The 25,757-nt window shown below is 39.1% G+C and overlaps 1 protein-coding gene across 3 annotated transcripts in view; it reads right to left on the bottom strand.

Moving 5' to 3' along the window:
• Positions 1–25,757, bottom strand: part of gry (trafficking protein particle complex subunit 11 gry) — a 56,545-nt gene that overhangs the window by 8,695 nt on the left and 22,093 nt on the right. For all 3 annotated transcript variants that reach the window (XM_045765159.2, XM_069311251.1, XM_069311252.1), the window contains exons 12-20: positions 25,304–25,506; positions 23,512–23,689; positions 22,512–22,639; positions 21,700–21,784; positions 19,186–19,327; positions 14,354–14,505; positions 13,614–13,712; positions 12,612–12,746; positions 10,293–10,456 (exon numbers count right to left, since the gene is read on the bottom strand). In XM_045765159.2, the coding sequence (XP_045621115.2) occupies positions 10,293–10,456; positions 12,612–12,746; positions 13,614–13,712; positions 14,354–14,505; positions 19,186–19,327; positions 21,700–21,784; positions 22,512–22,639; positions 23,512–23,689; positions 25,304–25,506 (1,286 nt within the window). The remainder of the gene's footprint in view (positions 1–10,292; positions 10,457–12,611; positions 12,747–13,613; positions 13,713–14,353; positions 14,506–19,185; positions 19,328–21,699; positions 21,785–22,511; positions 22,640–23,511; positions 23,690–25,303; positions 25,507–25,757) is intronic.

The following is a 25,757-nucleotide window of genomic DNA, read 5'->3' as shown; positions in this document are numbered from 1 at the left end:
GTACAAATGAATACAGTATACTGTATATATATATATTGAATATCCTGCATATTCATAAATTTTCTCTTTTATTTTAAAACAAAACATTACATGAAGATTAAAAAAAATTATAACATACAATACTCTTGAGCTTATACAGTATTCATCATCTATTTGTTATTATTTACATAATTTTTGGTATACAGTACAAATAAATAAAAAATAAAAAGTAAATAAAATAAAATAAAAATAAAAAAATCCTGAAGAATTTTGCTTTAAGAAATATTAGACATAATTCAGATGAAGGTCCTTAATTTTCATTAATGTTCAAAACGATTGTAAAATGTCCAAAATGGTCCAGCTGATTTGTTGGAGAAATGCAATCTTGGCTGGGAGGAGGAAGGTGGTTCAAATATTAGCAGTGGCACTAGCACTGTTTCAGATATTAAATAGTAGAGTGTTACGATTATGGAATTTCACCAGAATTCTCCCCCTTTACAGTATGATGGACAACTTCCATCATACAACTTCCAGCCAATTATTGTTCAACCAATATGATGGACAACTTCCAGGAGAACCTGTATGCAAAGTGATTTCACCCATCGAGCATATTTCTCATGTTCCAGCCTTAAAACGTATTTTTAGAAAGTAGATGGTTGACCCATATTAAAGTCAACAAAACCCCCCAGCAAAAATTAAAACGACCCACATAATTTGGTTTTAACCACTGTGCTGCTCGCCTTCCAAATATGGCACCCCCACCCCCTCCCTGTGCGCAGGAAATAAATTCTCTGGAAAAAATTATTTTTGTTTTTGAAAATGTTAAATACCCCTTCCTGATCACAGATATGTAAAAAACAAGAAAAATTGTAATTACTTTAGCCACAATGGGGTCCGAAAAATGGCATGTGATGTCACGATTTGGTGGTCGCCCATGACGTAGACTCCCGAAGGCAGTCGCCTGCCAGCTTCAACTTGCACGAGTTTCCACAAATATTTTTTTGTTCATTTTTTGTGTACATTTCCAAATACATTTGTTTTGTATTTTCTTGCCAATCCTATGTATAATGAACACGTACACAATATTATGGCAGTAGAACATCCGTACTGTCCCAAGACACTGTTGTGTGTGTCTCAAATGTGTCCACACATATTGCTCATATATCCTATGTTTCATGTTCATTTATGTATACTTACAACATATTTACACACTATATACATTCACCATCAACACACTCAGAACTCAGCGAGTGTGAGCCACACCCAGCCAGCCCTCCCTCACTCCTCCAACACCTAGCTTACTCTTTATTCACCAACAATGCTCCTCCCACCATACTGTTATTGTTTTTATTACACTATTTACACACATTATGTATATGTATCTACACGTTTTATTCACCATAACTATGCAAGTAAGCTGGTATTGTGTCCAAACAGCACAATAGCCACCATACACTGCTTGAGAAATCACACAACAGCCAGCAGATGACGCTACAATTATGACACCACCGTCCTCACCAAAATGGCTCCTCCCAACATACTCCTGTTGCTGTTATTACACTATATATACACACATTGTATATACTCGTGTACATGTGTGTTCACCATGGCAAACCAATAAGCTAGTATGGTGAGCAAAACAAGAGTGGCTGCCACACACAGTGACGCTATCTGGATTCCCTCCCTCACCAAAATTCCTCCTCCCACAATACTATGCACATATGTACATGGGTATGTACATATGTGCATAGTATTGTGTATATACCCATGTACATATGTGTTCACCATAGCGAACCACTAAGTTAGTATGGTGAGCAAAACAAGAGTGGCTGACACACACAGTCACACTACCTGGATTCCCTCCCTCCTCTCACAATACTACGCACAGCGCGAATTATCACCACAATCCTGGCCACTAAATCCTGTAAATAAATAATTGACCACAAGTTTATTTTGTAAAGGAACATAGGAATTCATTTGAAGATTCCTAGATGGACGAAATAATGCTGTGGTGCTGTGGCTAACGCTGTGAACATCGTGAACAGCATTGATTCACTGATATTTGAACATTGTACACAAGTCATTATCACACTCAAGCCCTTCTGTAATACTATCATGGCTAAATAATTACCCATGATAATTAGCCTCTCAGTTATATATATATTTTGACATTATTAGGTGATGCTGTGGCCACAAGTTGAACAGCAGTGCTGTGAGTTCATGCTGCGTGCACCAGCCTTGGTTGCTCACTCAGTACCGAGGCTCTCATACCCGGAAATGATCCCCACGATTTTTTTTTTTTTAAATGGCATCTGTTTACAAGAGCCCTAAGGAAGCTGAGGTGAACCCCATGTAACCGCAGGAGTTTTGAATCATACACTAAAAATATAATATCCCAGAGGTGCGTTGCTCACCCCCTGTCGAGCGCCTGTAATCGCGTTGCGCAGTTCAGCGTTTAAATAGGTTGAAATTAAAAATTCACTTGGCTTATATAATTGACAACAGGTCTGAATTCTGGCTCTGCTTCCTAATTAAATTTGCACATTCCCCACTTCGCTGAACAAGTATTTGGATATTCAGTGAAGCAGGAGAGTAAATCAAGTCTAGAAAGTGTGATGCAACTGATTCATCAAAACAAAGTTTGCTAAATGAGATTGCACCCAACAGTGTCGGCATGGCTGTTGGCAGTAAGCAGGGAGCCGGTTGGCCGAGCGGACAGCATGCTAGACTTGTGATCCTGTGGTCCCGGGTTCGATCCCGGGCGCCGGCAAGAAACAATGGGCAAAAGTTTCTTTCACCCTATGCCCCTGTTACCTAGCAGTAAAATAGGTACCTGGGTGTTAGTCAGCTGTCACGGGCTGCTTCCTGGGGGTGGAGGCCTGGTTGAGGACCGGGCCGCGGGGACACTAAAGCCCCGAAATCATCTCAAGATAACCTCAAGAAGCAAATCAAGAACATAACAGTGAGCAAATCAAGAATAGAGATTTGCTTGTAACTTTCAAACTCATAACTAACTCAAGTTTTTGATAGCTGCATGAATTAAAAGATGGTCTTCAATTGGTATGAGTAGTATTTCTGTTAAGAAATTAAGTACGTGTGTGTGCATAGAGCTATATAAAAATAAATTGCAGGATTTTGTTGGAGAATAAGTAAGTAAATAAATACATTACGTACATACACATTACAAATTACAAAATACATTACAAAATATTCAGATTTATAAAGATGTTGAGACTGGCTATGTGTGGAGATGCTGCCTTATGAAACTTTTACTAGTAGACTAGAAGAAGTGTCCCAACCCATAAGATTAAAAAAAAAAAAAAAAAAAAAAAAAATGGCCATGTTGAATGTTAACCCTTAACCCCTTAACTGCGTTGCCTCCAAATGTGACACCCCCGCAGTGCGCAGGAAATAAATTCTCTGGAAAAAATTATTTTTTCTTTTTAAAGTGTCAAAAACCCTTCCCTCAGTATGGGTATGTAAAAAAAAAGTCGAAATTGTACTTACTTTGGCTGCTATGGGGTCCGGAAGTTGGGGCGTGACGTCATCATTCCCCGTGCGCCCGTGCCGTAAGCTCTCGGGGGCGGTGGGGCGCTCGGGGCGGGGCGCGCGAGTTGCCGCGAATATATTTTCGTTCATTTTTTGCGCACCTTTCCAAATACATTTTCATTGTTTTATGTGCCAATCCAATGTATAATGAACACGTACACTATAATATCGCAGTACAACATCCGTACTGTCCGTAGACACTGTGTTACGTGCATGAAACTTGTGTACACATATGCAGCACATATTTACTATGTATCATGCTAATTTGTGTATACAATCTATCTACACACTATACACTGTCACACACTATATACATTCACCATCAACACATTCAGAACACCGCGTAGCCTAAGAAATTTTTTGGGTCAAATTGATTGGAAAGGCTTGGGTATGGGGTGTGGGCCGGTCTTGGAGCGAGACATGAACCCAGCGATAGGTGACTTAAATGGGGATTTCGATGTGGATTCAATATATAACTTATTTAAGAATATTCTAAACAAAGCACAGGAACGTAGTATACCATACAAATTGAATAGATCGTTTACTAATGACCCAAAGTGGATAACAAAGAATTTGAAGAACCTTATAGGTAAAAAGAGAGCTTGGTACAGAAGGATTAAAAATGGGGAGGTCACTTTAGAACAGGAATTCGTACAACTGGTTAGAAATGTTAAAAAAGAGATAAGGAAAGCAAAAAGAAACTATGAAGTTCGCATAGCAGGGCAAGCAAAGACAAATCCTAAAGGGTTTTTTCAGTTATATCGTACTAAGACTAGGGAAAGGATAGGTCCATTAAAAACTGAGACAGGTCAAATAACAGATAGTGATGAAGAGATGAGTAGTATTTTTAATAAATATTTTGTATCTGTATTTACTAAAGAGGAACTTAACAATATGCCTTCAGCCGAACAAGTCTATGTGGGTGGGGACGAGGACAGGTTGACGAGTTTAGCAGTTACCAGGGAGGATGTTCTTAAACAAATAGTAAAACTCAAACCAAACAAATCCCCAGGGCCGGATGAAGTGTTTGCTAGGGTGCTTAAAGAATGCAAAGAGGAGCTTTGTGACCCACTGTCAACCATATTTAATAAATCAATAGAGTCAGGCAGAGTGCCAGAGTTTTGGAAAGTTGCTAATGTGATACCAGTTTTTAAGAAAGGAGATAGATCACTTGCGTCTAACTATCGACCAATTAGCCTAACGTCTATTGTGGGAAAGTTACTCGAATCTATAATAGCAAATAAAATTCGTCTTCATCTTGAAAAACATAAATTAATAATTGAGTCGCAACATGGTTTTATAAATGGCCGTTCATGTTTAACAAATTTGTTATCTTTTTATTCTAGCATTGTTGAGGCAGTTGATAGTGGTAAGGATTGCGATGTTGTATACCTTGACTTTAGCAAAGCTTTTGATACAGTGCCACATGAAAGACTGATTAAAAAAATAGAGTCTCATGGTATTGGGGGTGCTATATTAAGCTGGATTAGGGCATGGCTATACCAAAGGAAACAGAGAGTTAGTATAAATGGAATCAAGTCAGAGTGGGAAAATGTTGTAAGTGGAGTGCCTCAAGGCTCTGTCCTGGGACCTCTGTTGTTTATAATATATATAAATGATTTAGATTCAGGTTTGAGTAACAACATTTGCAAATTTGCCGATGATACGAAAATCGGTAGGGTAATTAATTCGGAGGAGGACTCACTATCACTTCAAGTTGATCTAGATAGGGTTTTGAAATGGTCAAAGGATTGGCAGATGCAGTTTAATGCTGATAAATGTAAAGTTCTGAGGTTAGGTAATGATGATAGAGTTACAAGATACGAGCTAGATGGTGTTGTGATTGCGAAGTCGGATTGCGAAAGGGATCTGGGAGTTATGATTAGTAAGAATTTAAAACAAAAGGATCAATGCATAAATGTTCGTAATAAGGCAAATCGGACACTTGGATTTATTAATCGCAGCGTTAGTAACAAGACACCTGGTGTGGTTCTCAAGCTATATCTTGCTCTAGTTAGGCCCCATTTAGATTATGCAGTTCAGTTTTGGTCGCCATATTATAGAATGGATATAAATTCACTTGAACGTGTCCAGCGTAGGATGACTAAGTTAATTCCCCAAATTAGAAATCTTTCATATGAAGAAAGATTAACAAAGCTTAAGTTGCATTCACTGGAAAGGCGAAGAGTTAGGGGTGACATGATAGAGGTTTACAAGTGGATGAATGGACATAACCGGGGGGATATTAATAGGGTATTAAAAGTATCAACACAGGACAGAACACGAAACAATGGATATAAATTGGATAAGTTTAGATTTAGGAAAGACTTGGGTAAATACTGGTTCAGTAACAGGGTTGTTGATTTGTGGAACCAATTGCCGCGTAACATTGTGGAGGTGGGGTCCCTCGATTGTTTCAAGCACGGGTTGGACAAGTATATGAGTGGGATTGGGTGGTTATAGAATAGGAGCTGCCTCGTATGGGCCAATAGGCCTTCTGCAGTTACCTTTGTTCTTATGTTCTTATGTTCTTATGTAGCAGCTGCTTCGTATGGGCCAATAGCAGCTGCCTCATATGGGCCAATATCAGCTGCCTCGTATGGGCCAATAGCAGCTGCCCCGTATGGGCCAATAGCAGCTGCCCCGTATGGGCCAATAGCAGCTGCCCCGTATGGGCCAATAGCAGCTGCCTCGTATGGGCCAATAGCAGCTGCCTCATATGGGCCAATAGCAGCTGCCTCATATGGGCCAACAGCAGCTGCCTTGTATGGGCCAACAGCAGCTGCCTTGTATGGGCCAACAGCAGCTGCCTCGTATGGGCCAACAGCAGCTGCCTCGTATGGACTAACAGCAGCTGCCTCGTATGGGCCAATAGGAGCATTTGGCCATGAACACATTCAGAACACCTCTAGTGAGAGCAGCAACACCCAGCCAGTCTCCCTCACTCCAACATCTTACTCGCCAACATTGCTCCTCCCACCATATTGTTATAGTTCTTATTACACATGTTCTATATACCTATCTACATGTTTTATTTACCAGAACTATGCAAGTAAGCCGATATTGTGTCCAAACAGTACAGTGGCCACTATACACTGCATGAAAAATCACACAGCAGATGACGCTACGATTACGTCACCTCCCTCACCAAAATAGCTCCTCTCAACATTCTCCTGTTGCTGTTCTTACACTATATATACCCATGTACATATGTGTTGCCCATAGCGAACCACTAAGCTAGTATGGTGAGCAAAACAAGAGTGGCAGCCACACACACACGATGAGGCTACCTCAATTCTTGCCCTCCCTCCCTCATCAAAATTCCTCCTTCCACAATACTACGCACAATGCTAATTATAACCACAATCCTGCTATTATCACAATCCTGGTCCCTAATTCCTGTAAATGAATAATTGACCACACGTTTATTTTGAAAAGGAACCTAAGAAATCATTTGAAGATTCCTTTATGAACGAAATAATGCTGCGGCTACCGCTGTGAGCATCGTGAACAGCATTGAATTACTGATATTTGAACATTGTACCCAGTCATTATCACACTCAGGCTCTAATATAACACTATCATAGCTAAATAATACAAGTTATATATATATATATATTGACATTATTAGGCGATGCTGTGGTCACATGCTGAACAGCAGTGCTGTGCGCTCATGCTGCGAGCGCCAGCCTTGGTTGCTCACACACTACTGAGGCTCCCACACCCGGGAATGTGGACCACGATTTTTTTTAAAGATGGCGTCTGTTTACAAGAGCCCTGAGGAAGCTGATGTGAACCCCATGTAGCCGCGGGAGTTTTGAATGGAACGTGAAAAATACAAATATCCGGAGGCGCGTTGCGCAAACCAGACGTGAGCCTGCAGGCGCGTTGCGCAGTTTAAGGGTTAAACTGCGCATGGCGTATATATACGCCCTGAGTAACATGTCCCATGGTGCGCATGGCGTATATATACGCCATAGGGTGCCAGGCCTGATTCAAATGGCCCGCGGCTACACGGGGTTCACAGTAGCTTCCTCAGGGCTCTTGTAAACAGATGCCATTTTAAAAAAAAATCGTGGGCAATATTCTCAGGTGTGAGAGGCACAGTACTGTTGGAGCAACCAAGGCCGGCGCACGCAGCATGAGCGAACAGCATTGATGTTCAGCTTGTGACCACAGCATCGCCGAAAAATGTCAAAATAAATAATTGTTATTATTTTGCGATGACAATATTACAGATGACCAATGACTGTGATATAAATAACCAGGGTTGTGATAATAGCAGGATTGTTGTAATAATTAGCGCTGTGAGAGGAGTGATGCTGAGAGACGGAGGGAGACAGCATCGTTTACTGACTGTGTGGCTAGCTGTTATTGTTTGCATTCACCATACCAGGTCAATGGTTCTCTATGGTGAACACAAATGTAGATACTTATATATAATGTGTGTATTAGTGTAATAACAGCAAAAGGATTATGCTGGGAGGAGCCATATGGGTGACGGAGGTGACGTCGTCTGCATGATTTGTCTAGCTGTTTAGAGGGTGGCCACTATGCTCTTTGGGCGCACTACAAGCTTAGGTGTACAGTTACGGTGCATAAAACATGTAGATATTTATATATAATATGTGTATATAGGGTAATAACACTGCAAAAGGTATTGTTGGGGGAGAAAGTTTAGTGCGTGTAACCTTGAAAGAGTGAGGGAGCCGCCAGCCGCCATCTGTGTATAGCGACGACTCTTAGTGCCTGAACTAACTATATCAGCTTAGCTGTACAGTTGTGGTGAACAAAATATATACATACTTATATATAACGTCTGTATATAGTGTAATAACACCACAACTGGTATTGTTGGGGGAGAGAGTTTAGTGCGTGTGTTGAGGGAGTGGCAGCCAGTGGCTGGCTGGTGTGTGGCGGTAACTCCTCGTTGCTTTTCGACTCTCAATACCAACTTAGTGGTTCGTTATGGTGACCAAAACATGCCAATACTTATATATAACCTGTGTATAGAGTGTAATAGCAGCAAAACTATTTGTTTATAGTTTTATAAACATAATAATTGAATCACTAATATGCACATCATACTTTTGAGTATAGCGATTATTAACGACTTTTATTATATAAATATATTACAATACACACTATTGAATAATATTACTGCAAAAAAACTAAGAAAAAATCAATCGGAGACATTGAAACAATTAGGTAATAATATCTTTGTGGCAACTCCCATCTGTCAACGCGGGTGACGCTGACCGGGTCTGACGACCGCTCTGTCAACGCCCACTTTTTGCCAGACTTCCTCGGTCAATTGCGCCCAAAATATGTCACCTACGATTTTTTTTTTATTTTTTCCGTGCTCAGGGGACACAAATTAACATGTTTAGAAGACGAAAAAAATTTTTTGAATTTTGTTTTTTCTTGCGCACAGGGGTGTAAATGTCCAAAGGACCCCTGAGCAGTGTAAGGGTTAAATGCTGATGGCTCTCTCAGACTAAAAATATAAATGGCAGGTACTCCAGCAAGAACTAAATATAAAAAACACTGCTTGCACAGTTCCTCTACTCTATTACCATACCAAAATGTAAATATTAAAGTACAACAAGACGTCATGTGTATTGGACTATTTACTGCGCATCACAAATATTTTGATGCACTAGTACCGGTAGTAGGCATCCATCAGTCTCAGGATATTATGAAGTTGTGCTCTGGTTGTTGGTCTGGAGTGGCCTCTCCAGGGCGCAAAGCCAGGGTAGGTTGATATGGGGGGGGAGCTGTCACCCATGCAGCAGGCCCCCCCCCTCTCCACAATGCCGAAAGTCTCCAATGGAAAGGCAAACACCAATACGATTGGTTCCAGCACAGTCGCAGGAACCATCAGAACGTGGTTGAAGATAACAACAAACTGCCCCTAGGGGCTCCAGCTCCGGAGTTTACCTTGAAGTTGGTAAAAGAAAACACAGGGACTTCAAACCCGGAGACCGCTGTGGTCAGAGACGGAGAAGAACCACCCCAGCAAGAGCAAGAACAACCCCAGACTCCTGAAACAGAGCTTGGGCCACACAAACCCCAGGAGGTGGACATCCGAGCCCCGCACCTACAGGTTCCACACAGAGATCATCACAGCCCCCTTTCACCTGAGGTCGGCTTCCTTCATGACCCAGCAGAAGGAAGAGTAATAATTATTAATTACAACATTTATTATCATAATACAGCCTCATCAACCAGAGCGCAACTCCATAGTCTCCCAAGACTGAAGGAAGCCTACTACTACTAATTGCACTAGTACTATACCATACAGTATATAATCCTTTAAAGTTAGTCTACTGTTACACAGTAGTGATATTGTATTACAATGTTCTTATAAAAGTGTCAGTTGAGTATATTTATACAAATACTGTAATAAGTATTTTGATTTCCACAAGTGTCATAATTCAATAAAGAGTTAAGTGAGATTAGAATAATTATCCCCAAGTAAATTATATATTTTCAACAGTAATGTATAATTTAGGTATTAGTAACTGAGCAAGTATTGATGGATACTTATACTATTCCTATGATAGCATTTAACCAACATTAATATGCCAATGCTATAATTTAATTTGTTGTTCATTTGCCAAATTTGCAGTCATGTTAATCTAATGAGAAGCAGATACAATTAACACCTCTTAAATGTCATGTTCATACATTCTTGGGGAATAGCACAAACACATGCTAGTATATAGCATCTTGCACAAAAATAGCACTGCTTATAAACTCACCTTTTCCAGTACAGGACATACTGCCCGAGAGTTAATGCTGAATTAGGAGTTGCCTTTTTGCCAAGAAGAATGCAGAAGCAATCAACACCCATTTCTCCTTCAGACAGCACTGTATTCATTATCTGTGACTTTACTTCTGTCCCAACTTGATTAACTTCATTAGCCTGGAAATTTTATGCATAAATATCAATATATTCAGCGAGAAAATCAGTTTGAGTAGTGCGGGGATTTGAACCAGCATCCTGGTGAATACCAGATGCACACCTTATACATAAATATTAATGTATTCAGTACCCTCCCTCATATTGTACGTGGGTCACACCACATGTCATGCTGTGTATTTAAGGTCTACTGTAATCCAATCCATTTATTTATAATTTTCCCAATTTAATAGTGAAGGATGAACTTTTTAACAATTGACTGCCTTTTTCTATGGCCATGCCCACACTGTAGTAGCACTTGGCATTCTACTTTACTTTCTCTACCCCCTACATGTAAATGCTGGAACTGTACCCATCATTTCCCATTCTTTGTTTTTTCCTTTTCCCTTTAAACGTTCTGCATTTTTTTATATTTCCCTTCTACCTTCTCACATGCAAGTGTATGGAGGTACGTACTCCAGCCCTCATGGATGGTTCCTTAAGTTTTATTCTCATGACACTTTGTGGTCTGCTCCATTTTCTTAATCCTAAAATGATATTTGATTAATTACAGTATCATCAGAATCACTATTCTGATGATACCTTATTCCTCCATTTTGATGGGATGGGGAGATTAAAGCATAGTGGAAAATAGGAAAGCAATTTAGTGAGAAAAAGTTTAAGACATTAGTTGTTCATTTAGTATAACTACAAATTTTTTGTCAAAATGTTCACAAATGAGTTCTGTAGACAATAGATGTAAAAACAAAAGTGTATTTATAATATACTGGATTTATCTACACTATGTCTAATCTATGAAGATTTTAACATTCCTAATTTATTATTCATCCCAAATAAAAATTAAAAACACAGAAATGTGTGCAAGTGACTGATCTATACACCAGTACAAATAAAAACAGTATGCTAACAATTTTCTTTTAGGCACTTTGCAAACGAAAATAATAATGTGCATGCTCAGAGCTAACATGGTCTGCCTGTGAAGTAAAAAAAAGTTTATCACTTTACATTTTTTAAAGTATCTGATGGATTATAACTACAAATTTGGTGTCAAAATGTTTGCAAATTAATTCTCTAGAGTAGAGATGCAAAAAAGTACATTTATAAAAGATTATGAATGACAGCAATGATTATATGAAAGTTTATATTAGAAGCGAATCCTCATGGGCGAGAGGAAAGTACGCTGGTAGGTCTACTCATGCCCTAGATATTATCTGCTCACACAATAACAGCAATTTTCATAAAGTTTTGGATAGCTGATGCACACAGAATACCTCCAGAACTGAAAACCAAAAATTTAGCAACTGGACGAGCCATTTTAGTGTCATCGGAATATTCATTGTCAGAGTATGGATGGTCTCTTAGCATCATAGGAATGCGAGTTAAATGCAGTTGCTTTTTGGTGGCCGGGAACCTAACTGATATACTGTGTATAATTGTAACGACGAGAAACAGTTCTGAGAACAGACCATATACTTTGTGAATGGCCCTCAGGAACAAAGTCGAGTTAGTTGAGAAGACATTTGTGCTTCACCCTGTGCTTCACATAAGTTGTGCATATAATAAGTAAACAGACCACTTGTTTTTACACACTTTAGACCTTCAAGCATCTCTAGCATTTGAAAAAGATGAATTAATTAAAAATCCTATCTTAAAAATAATAAATGGGAAGCATTCTTCTAGGCTTTCAGGTCCCAAGAAGCAGAAATGGGCCCCGCAGGATTATATTATTACCGGTATTTAGCATTAAATTGTTAAGACAATATGAAGTTTTTCCATCAAGTATTTTTTTTTTTTTTTTTTTTTGAGATATATACAAGAGTTGTTACATTCTTGTACAGCCACTAGTACGCGTAGCGTTTCGGGCAAGTCCTTAATCCTATGGTCCCTGGAATACGATCCCCTGCCGCGAAGAATCGTTTTTTCATCCAAGTACACAATTTACTGTTGCGTTAAACAGAGGCTACAGTTAAGGAATTGTGCCCAGTAAATCCTCCCCAGCCAGGATACGAACCCATGACATAGCGCTCGCGGAACGCCAGGCGAGTGTCTTACCACTACACCACGGAGACTGTAGTTTATGATAATACACAAGTTCTTTTAGTAATGATTATACTGTAATTATGAAACATTGCCTCAATAAAACACAAAAAATACTAACCAGAGCCAGAGAAGAGTCAGTGAGTGTAATGGGGACATGTGATGTACACTTAATTTTGGGAACCACCAAGAAGCACTCACCACCAGCTACTCTTGATAATTTTTCAAATTTTAATGACTGGGTTTCCACAGTGACCTGTATGAAAGAATATTTCTTCAAGAAATAACACACTATTGAACAATAACTTCTTCACAAAAATAATTATACTGTATATGAAATTAAATAAAATTTTCATTAACTGCCTATTATTGGTTCATTTATTTTAGTTTCCTTTTACACTGCTGTCCCTGAGGAACTGTACTGATTGATTGTACTGATTATTATCTCATATGATATCCTGTACTTGGGACTAGAGGAAAGGAAAACTGGGGAAAAAATCTTTATTAAAATACTGTACAACATCTGTCTTGTGCTAAGGCAACACTTATGAAATGGGACAGTAAAGCTTTGAGAGTAGATTAAAAGCTTTATGAGCAGGTCACTTGGTTGTTACTTTAAGCAACATCCTGCTGTTCCAAAGAGTTAAGGTGGAAATTTTGAAGATAGTAGCATTTTAATAGGTAATATATGAGGGTGTGTGTTGATCACTGCTATACCTTCAACAGCAAAATGTCACCTGCTACATAATATTTTCAGAATTTGCCGGACAAAAATGTATGTCAATGTCACTTGCTGAAAAGTAAAAGATGGGAAAAATACACTGCTATTTAATGCAAAATTTGTTGAAAGAAAATGGGAATGTTACAAAGTTTAAGAGATGATGAAGCTTTCTCACTGACAGTTATTTAGCTCCAATTCCAGTTATCTGGAACTTCAGTTACCTACGCACCCAGAGGTACCAATTGATATGGATAATATGGGGTCAAACTATTTTTTCCACTACATCCTGAAGACACTGATAGGTAACCAAAGAAATGTCATGTCCCATAATGGAGGAAGGTCAGTATAAATGCTTATGCAGCATGATACTGATAAAAGTTAAATTTTAATAGGTATTCTTACCTGAAATGGAATTCTTGCCTGGAGAACAATGCTTTTCTCGCACACACAAGGACAGTGAACAACCGAGTCACCAGATGATACTGACACAGTATATTCAACCTGTTTGAAAAAGATGTAAACTCTGTCCATTTAATAACAATATGTGAGCATATTAATTTTTTATCACCTTTTGTTTTTGGTCAGTTTACTACCTTGCCTATTGGGTCTTTCATTAAGCAATAGCAAGAAATACAATCGCCCAGTGAATCAGGTCACTGAGCTTGCAAGAGTTGCATGCAACGCGCCCCAAATGATGGAGGGGAAAATGGCATCTACCGCTGCAAACTCCAGGTGTGCAAATCACAGAAGACACACATTCTACCAATTAAATTATCATGTACCCAGTGAAGGTTTGGCATATTGAACCTTACAGATTTGGTGCATTGAGGCAGCAAAGGAAACTTAAGTAATTTTTGTCAACAAGGGACATCATATTAGCCACACAGGTAAGCTAGAACACCACACGAAGGTGTGGATTATATTAGGTGGCACTGATGGCAAACTTTTATCCAATAAATTAATTAGTTTTCCTAACACACACACAAACTATTTTTTATCTTATTTAAATACATGTAAAATTATTGACAAGGTTAATCAGCTTCATCACATTACCAAAGAGCCAAAGCTCAACCCACACAAGCACAATTAGGTTAGGTGAGTACATTAGCTATGAGGAAGAAACACAGGCAATAATTCCTCACCTTCAGTGTCAGTACTCGTTCAGATGCAGTGAGAGATTTGACATAAAATGTCATGGATGATTCTTCTCCAACACCTAATTCTCCACTACTGAAGCTGTTTATTTGAGACCCCAACTTGTCACTGAGTAGACCCGATGATGTACAAATTTGTGCTGTGCAAACATGAAAGCAATATTTATAATTAGAAATTGTTTAATATATGTTTGTTATAAATACATTAAATTTTGTTTAGATGTGTCAAATTTTCCAAGGAAGCTGACCATGGCACTGGTAGGGGGTATACTGTGCTGCATAACACTTCTTTTCTAGGCAATTATGGAAAAAGGAATAGCAGTGATAAAAATCTTCTAGGTAGTAGTAATAAAAATAATAATAATAATAATAATAATAATAATAATAATAAAAATGCAAGATCTTGAGTGTTATTGTCTTCAATAGAAAAGGTTTGAGAAGGATAAAAGATCAGAAAATTAATCGAGAGGTTAAGAAAAAAGGAAAATAGGATCCACTTCATTCACTTGTCATCATTTACACTTTCTACATCCTCAGTCCACTAAGCACTTTACTTTTCATTTCCTACCAATTTTCACACCACATCTGATGACCAGACCACACACTAGAAAGTGAAGGGACGACAACGTTTCGGTCCGTCCCTTCACCTTTTAGTGTGTGGTCTGGTCAACTTACTTTAGCCACGTTATTGTGACTCATCGCCTGCACACCACATCTGTTCAGTATTCCAGTCCAAAAGTTCCTTGGGTTTATCCCACATACTTGTTAAGTTTATTCAGTCTTATTCTTGAAGAATAACTACCAACTACCCTCTATTATTCATTAACTAACTGTTCCTCTTAATTTCTTAACTTCTGTTCTTGCACATAATGCATCTTTGGGAGACACTATAATTGCATTGCCAATGTATTTTATATAGCCCTGTTGTGTAAAAGATGCTCTTCTTACTGCTCTCGTCACATGCATCCTTTAACTGGCTTCTCTCGACCAAAATACATTTGATTGCAGGAGACTTATCTGCCACGTCAGAAATGTCATAACATGCATACATGTTCACATGCTTGCGAACAATACACATGGTGTTAAAGATAATGAAATACTGTACTATTTTCTGGGCAAGCCCCCTCTATGGTGTTCCTAGCTAATGCCACCGACACAGGACAGTGTGAATATACCAGGCTCCAGTTCACCATCCATCATTATTTCCAGCAATCTTGTCTCTTTCACTTGATGGGAAGCCTTTAAGGTCATCGATTAAAGCACTACTGAGATGATCTGCCTACCATAATACAGAGAAATGCGTAAAAAGCATACAACTTCTTTCCAAGTATTGCTTGAAAATGCCAAATCAAACAAAACTCTGAATAAGCTAGTCACATATTATTCAGACTGCCATATTTGCCATTCTCTCAAGTCCATGCCTGGCCCCAGGTTGGGACTGGAAAATAGAAGAACTCCCAGACCCCTCCCCAGGGAAGATTCAAGGAAGACCAGATGGTGGGCTGACTAATTATGTTACCCTGTGGTACCCTTGCATTGGTTCCGAGGATTAATGTCCCTGCAGCCTGGTTGGTTTGGTCAACCAGGCTGTTAGATGCAGCTACTTGCAGCTTGATATATGAATCACTGCCCAGTTAATCAGGTATTCTTTGGAGGTATCTATCAAATTCTTTTTTGAATACCATGAGAGGTTGGCTGAGTATGATCCTATGTTTAGAGGGAGAGTGTTGAACAGTCTTGGGTCTCTGATGTTGATAGAATTCTCTCAACATACTATTGCACCTCTGGTTTTCAAAGAAGATATTTTCCTGCCATGCCTCCTTGTCTCTGTGTTATTATTTTCTTACTAATATTTACTAATTTTTCCTACTAATATTTTTCTAATAATATAGTTACTAATATTTTCCAAGTGTAAATTATTATATATTTCTTCCACTTGCACTCCAAAGAACATAGATTTAAAAATGTTAAAGTTCCAATAATTTAGATGTTTTATCGAGTGAATTCGGACAGTAAAATATCTTTGCACATTCTCCAGGACATCAATTTCTCTAGCTTTGAAATGGCTGTTAGTGTGTGCAAGAATATTTCACTCTAGAGAGCACTAGTGTCTTAAAAAGTATCATTGGTCTGGCATACCTTGCTTGAAAGGATCTTATTATCCAACTTGCCATTTTTCTTGCAGCTGTGACAGCTACTGTACTTTAGTGTCTTCTTCAAAAGAAAGATATTTCAGCATTATCACTACCAAATCTTTTATGTTGCTGTTCTGTTACATAGTGTGATTTGACAGCATTTCATATTTACTTTCCATGTTGATATTTCTATATTTTGCATAGTGCAGGAGGTACCTAACTCTGTTGTGGATGATGATACACGTACAATTCCATGCTTTAGAATTTTGTTTAGAAAATGCTTTAGAAAATTCCATGCTTTCATGGCATGTATGCCAGCATATTTGCATGTCTCTTGCTACCATTTCACTTTGACATTGTGGTGTACCCCCATGGTCAAAGTTTAGGAACCTCAACAGATGCTAGACCTACCGACAGGATAGCCAGCACCTGGCTAACTTCTATCAAAGGTGGACATCAAATAGTAATGATACTGATTCCAAGATAAAAGAGAGGCCATCTTAGTATCCCAGGAGCAACCCAACCAAGTCAATGACGTAGCTTACATCACTTGTGACACATTTGTGTATGAGGCCAAATCACTGAAGTCACTGAGGTAGGCTAGAACTTTGATCCCTATAGATGCAATTTTTGGAGAATCTGTCTTCTATCCCCAACTCCAACAGCCCCTTAACTGTGGATAAATAATTATTTCAATAGGTATCCTACAGTCCAAGGAAATGACCCAAGACTATCTTGACACCACTGGGCAAACCTGAGACATGGTGGTCATCCAGAATATTGTACAAGAGACGAGCGTTGAAACAAGACGGATTCAGTATGAAGTGTGGCTTAACAAAGCCGCCGCCGCCGCCGCCTCCGCCACCGCCTCCAGCGTGCCGCCGCCGCCGCCTCCAGCGTGCCGCCGCCGCCGCCTCCAGCGTGCCGCCGCCGCCGCCGCCTCCAGCGTGCCGCCGCCGCCGCCGCCTCCAGCGTGCCGCCGCCGCCACCGCCTCCAGCGTGCCGCCGCCGCCACCGCCTCCAGCGTGCCGCCGCCGCCACCGCCTCCAGCGTGCCACCGCCGCCGCCGCCGCCGCCACCGCCACCGCCGCCACCGCCTCCAGCGTGCCGCCGCCACCGCCACCGCCTCCAGCGTGCCGCCGCCTCCAGCGTGCCGCCGCCTCCAGCGTGCCGCCGCCACCGCCTCCAGCGTGCCGCCGCCGCCGCCTCCAGCGTGCCGCCGCCACCGCCTCCAGCGTGCCGCCGCCACCGCCTCCAGCGTGCCGCCGCCGCCGCCTCCAGCGTGCCGCCACCGCCTCCAGCGTGCCGCCGCCGCCGCCACCGCCTCCAGCGTGCCGCCGCCGCCGCCACCGCCTCCAGCGTGCCGCCGCCGCCGCCACCGCCTCCAGCGTGCCGCCGCCGCCACCGCCTCCAGCGCGTCGCCGCCGCCACCGCCTCCAGCGTGACGCCGCCACTGCCTCCAGGAATATGAGAACCATGACCAAAACCCCCAAAATAAGAGGTTGGCTGAACTGGCTTCAACTGAAACACTTACTAAAACAGTTGAAAAGAAGCACACAATGCACCCAATACCTAGGCAACAACTTCTCCCAGAAGCAGAAGCAGCGAGAATGGGGGAAGTCAGAAAAAAAAGGAAAACTGATTAAGAAGATGGCTGGAAATGATCCAACGATGTGGTCTACCCAAAGAGGTCTCATCTTGTACCGAGAATTGTCGGCATCATACTAGGAGGTGCATGAAACTAGCACCTCTCAGTAGGTGCCTGGAACATGGCCAAGTAATCCAAGAGCAAAGCCGAAAAAACATCCTCATAAAACATATGGGAATTCTCTTCCTCCACACCAGCTTTGACAAGATACCATGGGATCCTGCAGGTAAAGTTTCGTTTATTTTCAATCCCAAAGGTGAACTCTCCCGAGTCAAGCTTCATACTGAATCTTTGTTAAACTCTCTTCTCTTGTCGAGTATTCTGGTAGCAAACTAGTTTCAGTCTTGCCAATGAGTTTGGGCAGGTTTATGGCCTTGACAGAAGTTAACTGATTACTGATCCTAAATTGCTCACTCCTGTCCACCCAACCATTATTGGAGATCTAGTTATAAACCGATTGGCTGGTCGAATTCCAGAGGAAAACTAGTAGGGTAAGGCTCGAGATGAGCTATGAGAAGAGAAAGTGTGAAACCTGCTAACAAGAGTAAAAAATTTGTCTTCTGTACTCATCTGACAAGTTGACTAGACCCTGGTGTGTCAGTTGGGTTAAGCTTGGGGGTCTTCCCAAAAAGTAATTTTTCTCAATGTTGAGGATTTAAAAAATTTCCCCTTATCACAATGCAATCCAATTTACTCCCATGGAGTAAATACACAATGATACCGGAAATGTTATAGGAGTAAATCTCATAGCTGCTACAGGTATAATGATTTCACGGGCATCATATAATACTATTCTAATACTGAACGTGTGAAATATCCAGAAATCAACAATGTCAGCCAGGCCCACAAGCTAATTAAGTCTTTGCAGATGTAAAGTATCTGTAAAGAGTTAAAAACAACACTAGAGCACCAACAGACAAACCTGCATAACTGATACATCTACATTCTTGGCTAATTTTCCCACAAGTAACAAGCAACTATTCAAAACATAAAAATTTGCAAACAAAACATTATGGTAATAATTAATATGAACTTACTAACATGCTCCAGGTTAACATGTGAAGCTGGGTCTAGTCCAAAGCTTAGGGAAATATCTGAAGCTAAACTGCCTTCCAAATTGGCGAGGTAAATTTTCACTGGCAGCCACTCCCACACTAGGGCTGTGGTATCATGCTCAACCTGAAACATTGCAACACTTCATATACGAGTTACAAAATGAATACTGTAACTAGTGAAAGACACTTTGGAGAGTTAGTGTTAAGTTGTATTGGGCTTTATGAAGGCTGGAACAAATGAGGTTATTCAACTGTGAAAGAGGGACCAGATGTAAGGGAAGGGGGGCCAATTACAAAATACTAATACAGTCAACTACTTTCTGTTAGCTCTGGTATTCGTTAGTACAGATTCTTAATAAAGTGATACTATGCTTTTTGCACTAAATGTAAAAATAAATAAATCTTTCATATGAAATTTGAGAGAAACCAAAGGTTTTTGTGATGGTGGCAGCCTCATTAAAGGGTACTCTTAAATACTAATACTCTTTTTATTAATTAAAAAAATATTCATTTTAACATGCCAACTTATAATAGTGTCAAAGGCTGTGCAATACAGCAGCCGAAATAATAAATGTGTGCTTGTCTATCAATGATACGAGAGAGCGAAATCTAGCTCTTTATGTCCCACCTCCTAGCCTTTCATACCCGAAATGCTAATTAAATCTTTCGACAATCAAATCTTCTCATACCTATGGGGGTGTACCTTAGATTAAGAATCATACCACTAGTCCCATTTGAATGGGTGGTATTTGTGAGTTGATCTAGTCACACAGTCCCTTAGACAACTATGCACACTAAACATGGTATGGTTGATGAAGAATGGTAATGCTTGCTTGTCTGTGATGCTACCTACTATAGTGTGGAGGATGTAATAAACAAACTTGCCATATTTTATTGACTATTACATTAATAATGTTTTACTATACAGTACTGATCCCCAAATTCTTCTCAAGGCTGACGACTACACACTTCATGAAACAAGAAAACGGTAGTTGCTGTATAATAATGACATGTGTTGGGTAGATACTTCCAATGCATGAAATTATAAATGATAAGAATTTTAAGTTTAATAATGTAAAAATATTAAGTTTCCAAAAGTTACACCTTGGATGAAAGCAGTGAGGCTAGTAATTTAAAGAATTCTGATAGAGAGAAACTAGGGGGATGGTTCTAGATAGAAAACTGTCACCAGAGTACCTCATACAGAACATTGTGAGGAGCATATGCTACAATTTTAGGATCATTTAAATACATGGAGGCCAAAATATTAAAGAAATTGTTCACAACCTTTGCTAGACCAAAATTGGAATACACAGTGCTGTATGGTGCCAATAGCTCAAGAAACAACCAAATAAATTGGAAAAAGGTGCAAAGATGCAACTAAATGGCTTCTGGAACTAAAAAATATACATATTCTAGTAAATATAGCAGAAATCGACAAAACTGACTGAATAACTTTTGAAAACTGCAACTTCAAGAACAAGAAAACATAGGTTCAAACTAAGGAAACAAAGCCACCAAAAATAATTACAAAGTTCACTTTGGCAGTGATAGATAGTTGGAACAAGTGAAGTGTGGAGGTGGAGGAGGCCAAAATTGTCATTAGTTTCAATGTGTCATATAATAAAGAATATTGGGTAGACAGGACACCACTAGTGTAGTTATCACCATTTAACCCTTTGGCGGCTCAAGGGATTTTATCATGCAACTCTCAGGTGCGCATAAAATAAATTGCTCTCAAAAAAGTATTTGTTCTTTTGTCACTGTTAATTAGCATCCAAGAAGGAAAAAAATAAAGAATTGCATCTATTGCTGACCATTCAATGACCATGACAAACACTATTTCAATTTTTCACCACTATCCTATTTACCTTTCATATTATGATATATATACCTTACCTCATGCCTAACGTATCTTCTAATTAATAAAATTTGCAATAAATTGTTTTCAATTATTTCCCCTCATTTATACTATTTACATTAAGCAGACAATTTCACAAAAATTTCTATCCCAAAGTCATCACCATTTTGCCTGGTTTACTTCCTGCCCAAACAGGGTGGTGGTTGGTAGCAAACCAAGTACAGCAGTATTCAAGAAGGGTCTAGGGGTCTGGTTGTCTTATCCAGCTTTAAAAGAATACTGTGTAAATAAAAACTAATTAAATTACTAAAAACCTGGTACAAAATAAAAAATATTTATTACTCAAGACATCAAGGTACCTCCATAACCCTTTTGTTCCACCATAATTGGTGTAAAACAAGATCACCATGAAAAAGCACCAAAGACATCAATACCTTACATCTCAAACCTAGGTGCTATAGATTTTACAAAGTAAAATAATACTACCAATACATTTGTACAGTAGATACATTTACAAGTAAGGTTTATAATTAGATAATTTAGCAAGATGTATTATACATCATTCATTTCATACCACATTGGGGATAAAATTTTGGTAAAGTAGAAAACCAAGAAATCTAGCCAGGAGAACTTACCTTAACAGTAAGGCGGGGCTGGCGAGGCAGAATTTCCATTTCAGCAATGGGAACAGTGATGTCAAACTTGTCTTTGTAGAGCAAGCTGTAGATGAAAATTACAGTGTTTTCAACACAATGTCAAGATAAGCAAATTAATAAAACTAAACATTCTATTCACTTTGTCTAACTTACATTTCCATCTGAACTTAGATGAAAGTCATAAAATTACAATTATTTAATCATAACTTTATAGAAGATATAATTGTATACCTTCTATATTGTAACATTACGATTGAATAATTGTAATTTTAAAGAAAGAATAAACTATTTTCATTCTTCCTTCTGTGAAGGAAGAAAAAAGTTTGTAGTTTGCCAAAGCTGGAAGATAAAAAAAAGAAGAAAAAAAAGAGGAAATATGACCACTACATAAAACATAGTAACAGGAATCGACAAAATTGACAGTCAACCATGAAAACTGTAACCTCAAGAACAAGAGGTCATAGATTCAAGCTTAGGAAGCAAAGATGCCAAAAGACATTAGAAAGTTCTCTTTTTGTAAACAGAGTGGTAGACAGTTGGAACAAGTGATAAGGTGGTGAATACCAAAACCATCAGAAGTTTCGCAGCATCATAACAGAGGACTGGGAAGACAGGACTCCCCACAAGCATAGCTCTCATCCTATAACTACACATGTAATTACACTTAGGTAATTAATATTACAAGAATGTAAGAACTTGTATTAAAAAAAAAGCCCACCTCATACCATTTAATACAATGAAGACATACTGGAATAAACAGAATTTCCTTACGATTTAAACTAAATTCTTACTTGAACTCTGGGAATGCTGGGGTATTAGCAGCATGCATGGCAACTCCTTCATTCCCTGTTCCTGACCACTGTAAGCTTACAACTAGGCTGCTGCTTGGCACACTCATCTGAGCACGCACCCCTGTCACCTGTAATAAAATAACAATGACTTTTGGATACAAATTTTTGAGGTACGGTATCACATTCAATTGCTCCCTAAGGCAAGCATCAGAAATAGATATAACAGAGGCAAGAAAAATAAAAATAAAAAGGGGATGTTGCTTGCCTGTGGTGTAGAGCAGTGTTCAAAACAACAGGGGGAAGAATGTCCAATTCAGACAGTGCACCTCTGACGGACTGAGTGCAACAGGCACACAGCATTTAGTATGCACCAATCCTTCTTGTGTACTATCTAAGCATCAGATTTGTCACATTTTTTACAGCAACAAATACTAGACTTCAAAGTTGTATTTAGCAAGAGTTGACACCAGAAAATATTATTCAATTTAAAAAAAAAAAAAAAAAAAAAAAAAAAAAAAAAAAAGTTTGCAGTTTAAGTTAGCATATACTGTACATAATTTTATTTAAATATTCATTTTTTTTCAAGTTATCCCCAAAATAATATTACAAGTATTAGAGTAGCAGACTAATTAAACTGTAATGGATGGCAATTGGTGGCTGACACAATGAAGCTCAGTATGTGCCCATAGCAAGAGCTGCCAAGGCTTGCTTGGCCAAGCATTAGCACTACACTTGTACAACTGTATCCGAGAGTCATGGTACACAACCAATGGAGTTGGGATTCTCTGATCTGAGCACATGGCCACCACTCTCACTATGTCCCTCAAAGCCTTTTCAGTAAGGAAAAAAACTAGTGTCAAATATCTTCCAATCTTGTCTAACTGGCAAACCCTATGTATTTACCCCAAAAATTTTGACCATTCTGATATTTAAGGAATATTTTAGTATATTCCTATAAAGCAGATATACTGTGTATTCACTCATACAGTTCTATACTCACTTTAACTTTTTTTCCCACATCTTCCACTAGAGGAACAAAGCTGAGGTGGATCTCGGTCACTTGGCCAGGAGGAAGGACCAACTTGTCTGGTTGGGTTTCCAAAAGTCGATCGTTGTAAGTTGAAGCGTTGGTGCTAACACTCAGAGCACTGAGGAATAGGGTTGACAAGTACGAGTTTCTGGAAAAAATAGCACATTTATAAAATAAGGCAAGTTAAAACACAATGATACAGCCATTTTTAAAATACACTTCTTTTTAAAGATTCATCTTTTGTTTATGTTCCTCTGACCATTCATAAATAGAGACAAACACACACACACAGGAATTGGAGGAAAGTGTAATGAAACATAGTAACAAAATACACAGAGGGAAATGGAGAAAATGAAGAACCATAAAACCTACTTCAAGACAGGACACTACAGAAGTCTAAGAGTTCTTTAATAGACTTGACTAGAATGGTTAGTTGTTAGGAAAGGAAATAAATTAGATTTATGCCAAACTTTACAAGATGTATGATGAAGGCACCCAAATATTCATACTGAAGCAAAGACAAAACTATAAAAAAAACAGGACTTGCTTAATAGAAATTGTAAGAGGCCCATAAAGCAAAAGAAAAACACTAGTTTGTGAACAGTGGTGAACAGTGGAATAATTAAAATGATAGGGTAGTGGATGTCAAAACCATTAGGCAGATCAGAAGGCATAGCTCTCATCCTATAACTACACATGTAATTACACTTAGGTAATTAATATTACACCTGATGCCATTGTTCTTCCAACAGTACCCCAAGTTAGGCAGCTGTTATGGGTAGCATTCCAAGAATGGTTAGTTTTTGGCACAGGGGAACTGCAGCAAGTCTAACAGGCTTCCCTGACAACGAAAAATCAAATAGGTCATCCATCCTATAAGGTAAATAGCCAGTAGAGGAATTGACTTTGTAAGTGCACTAGAAAAGAGGAGAAACAGTCTATCACACTGACAACAAGGCTATAAAAGCACTGACCACCAGAGCTAACAATTCAGACTCCAATTGTGCAACAAATAACTCCCAGGCAGTTCAAGTTTGGAAGACTTTCACCAAGCTTGTGTGTTCATTAACCACTGGAGCCAATGGCAACCTGGAAATTACCTGGATAATTGAGGTACAAATTACTTCCTGGTTTGTAGTCCTGCAGTACTGAAGTATTATTGAATCAAGTTAGATTCGAACAAGTTACAACTATCAAAAATAAAGTTACTGGAGGCTCCAAAATAACTCCCTCAGCACCCCAACATGCAATATAATGCATAAAAGATGTTAAGGATGAGTACTAGAACTCGAAGGCACAAGCTGTGAAGAACAAAATTTCATTTTATTATGTGTATGTCTGCTTTATATACAAGTATCTAAACTAATAAATATTTATGGTTCTGAAATATTTGCTCTACAATTTTTTACCACAAGCAATAATGTGTAATGGCAAAGACTCCTAATACATTACCTTTTTTGCACATGTCACCTTCACATCATACAATGATTATATGAAAAAACATTATATGCTTATCAAAAATATCATCTTACTTATTTGAAAAGAAAACTAAGATGTCTGTATGAGCATAGTGCACACAAACACACATGTACCTAAATAATAATCCTTCTTACAGACAAATAAATCACACACACATGTGATCAAGAGGACATATGAATTAACAAGATTTTGGTGTTAGGTAAAAGCCAAGAATGATAGTGCATTCAGCATTCTTTACTACACATGTCAATCATAACAGATAACATTTTAAAATAATAATTACCTGATCATAACTGTTATACCCACTTCCTGATCAACATGAAACTGGTTTTGAGTAAAAGATGCTCGCACCTCAAGGCACGGCACCAAGGTTGTCATGTCAACGGTGACAGGCGATACTTGGCTTCCTAATAAAACGGACCATGCTTCAGTGGCTACAGTAATAACCTCGGAGGATGTTCCCGGCTCTGGGTCAGGAGAATGTCCCTGTGAAACATTATGCAAGAATTAATGAAGTACTTGGAAGCCACTAAAATTAAGTTCAAATAGGAAATACAGCGGAATATAGTGCCATGTAATACTACAAAGGATAGAGCTGAACAACATCTCAACAACAAAAGACTTTGACTACACATGGAGTCACAAACTGGCAAGCATTTGTGAATTTTCAAGAAAAGGTACTGTAAACATTAAGTTACCCACTCAAGATAAAATATACGGTTTCTTCAAACAATTAT

Source organism: Procambarus clarkii, chromosome 69 (assembly GCF_040958095.1).
Source record: "Procambarus clarkii isolate CNS0578487 chromosome 69, FALCON_Pclarkii_2.0, whole genome shotgun sequence".
Lineage (NCBI taxonomy): Eukaryota > Metazoa > Arthropoda > Malacostraca > Decapoda > Cambaridae > Procambarus > Procambarus clarkii.
This window is presented reverse-complemented; position numbering and strand designations above follow the sequence as displayed.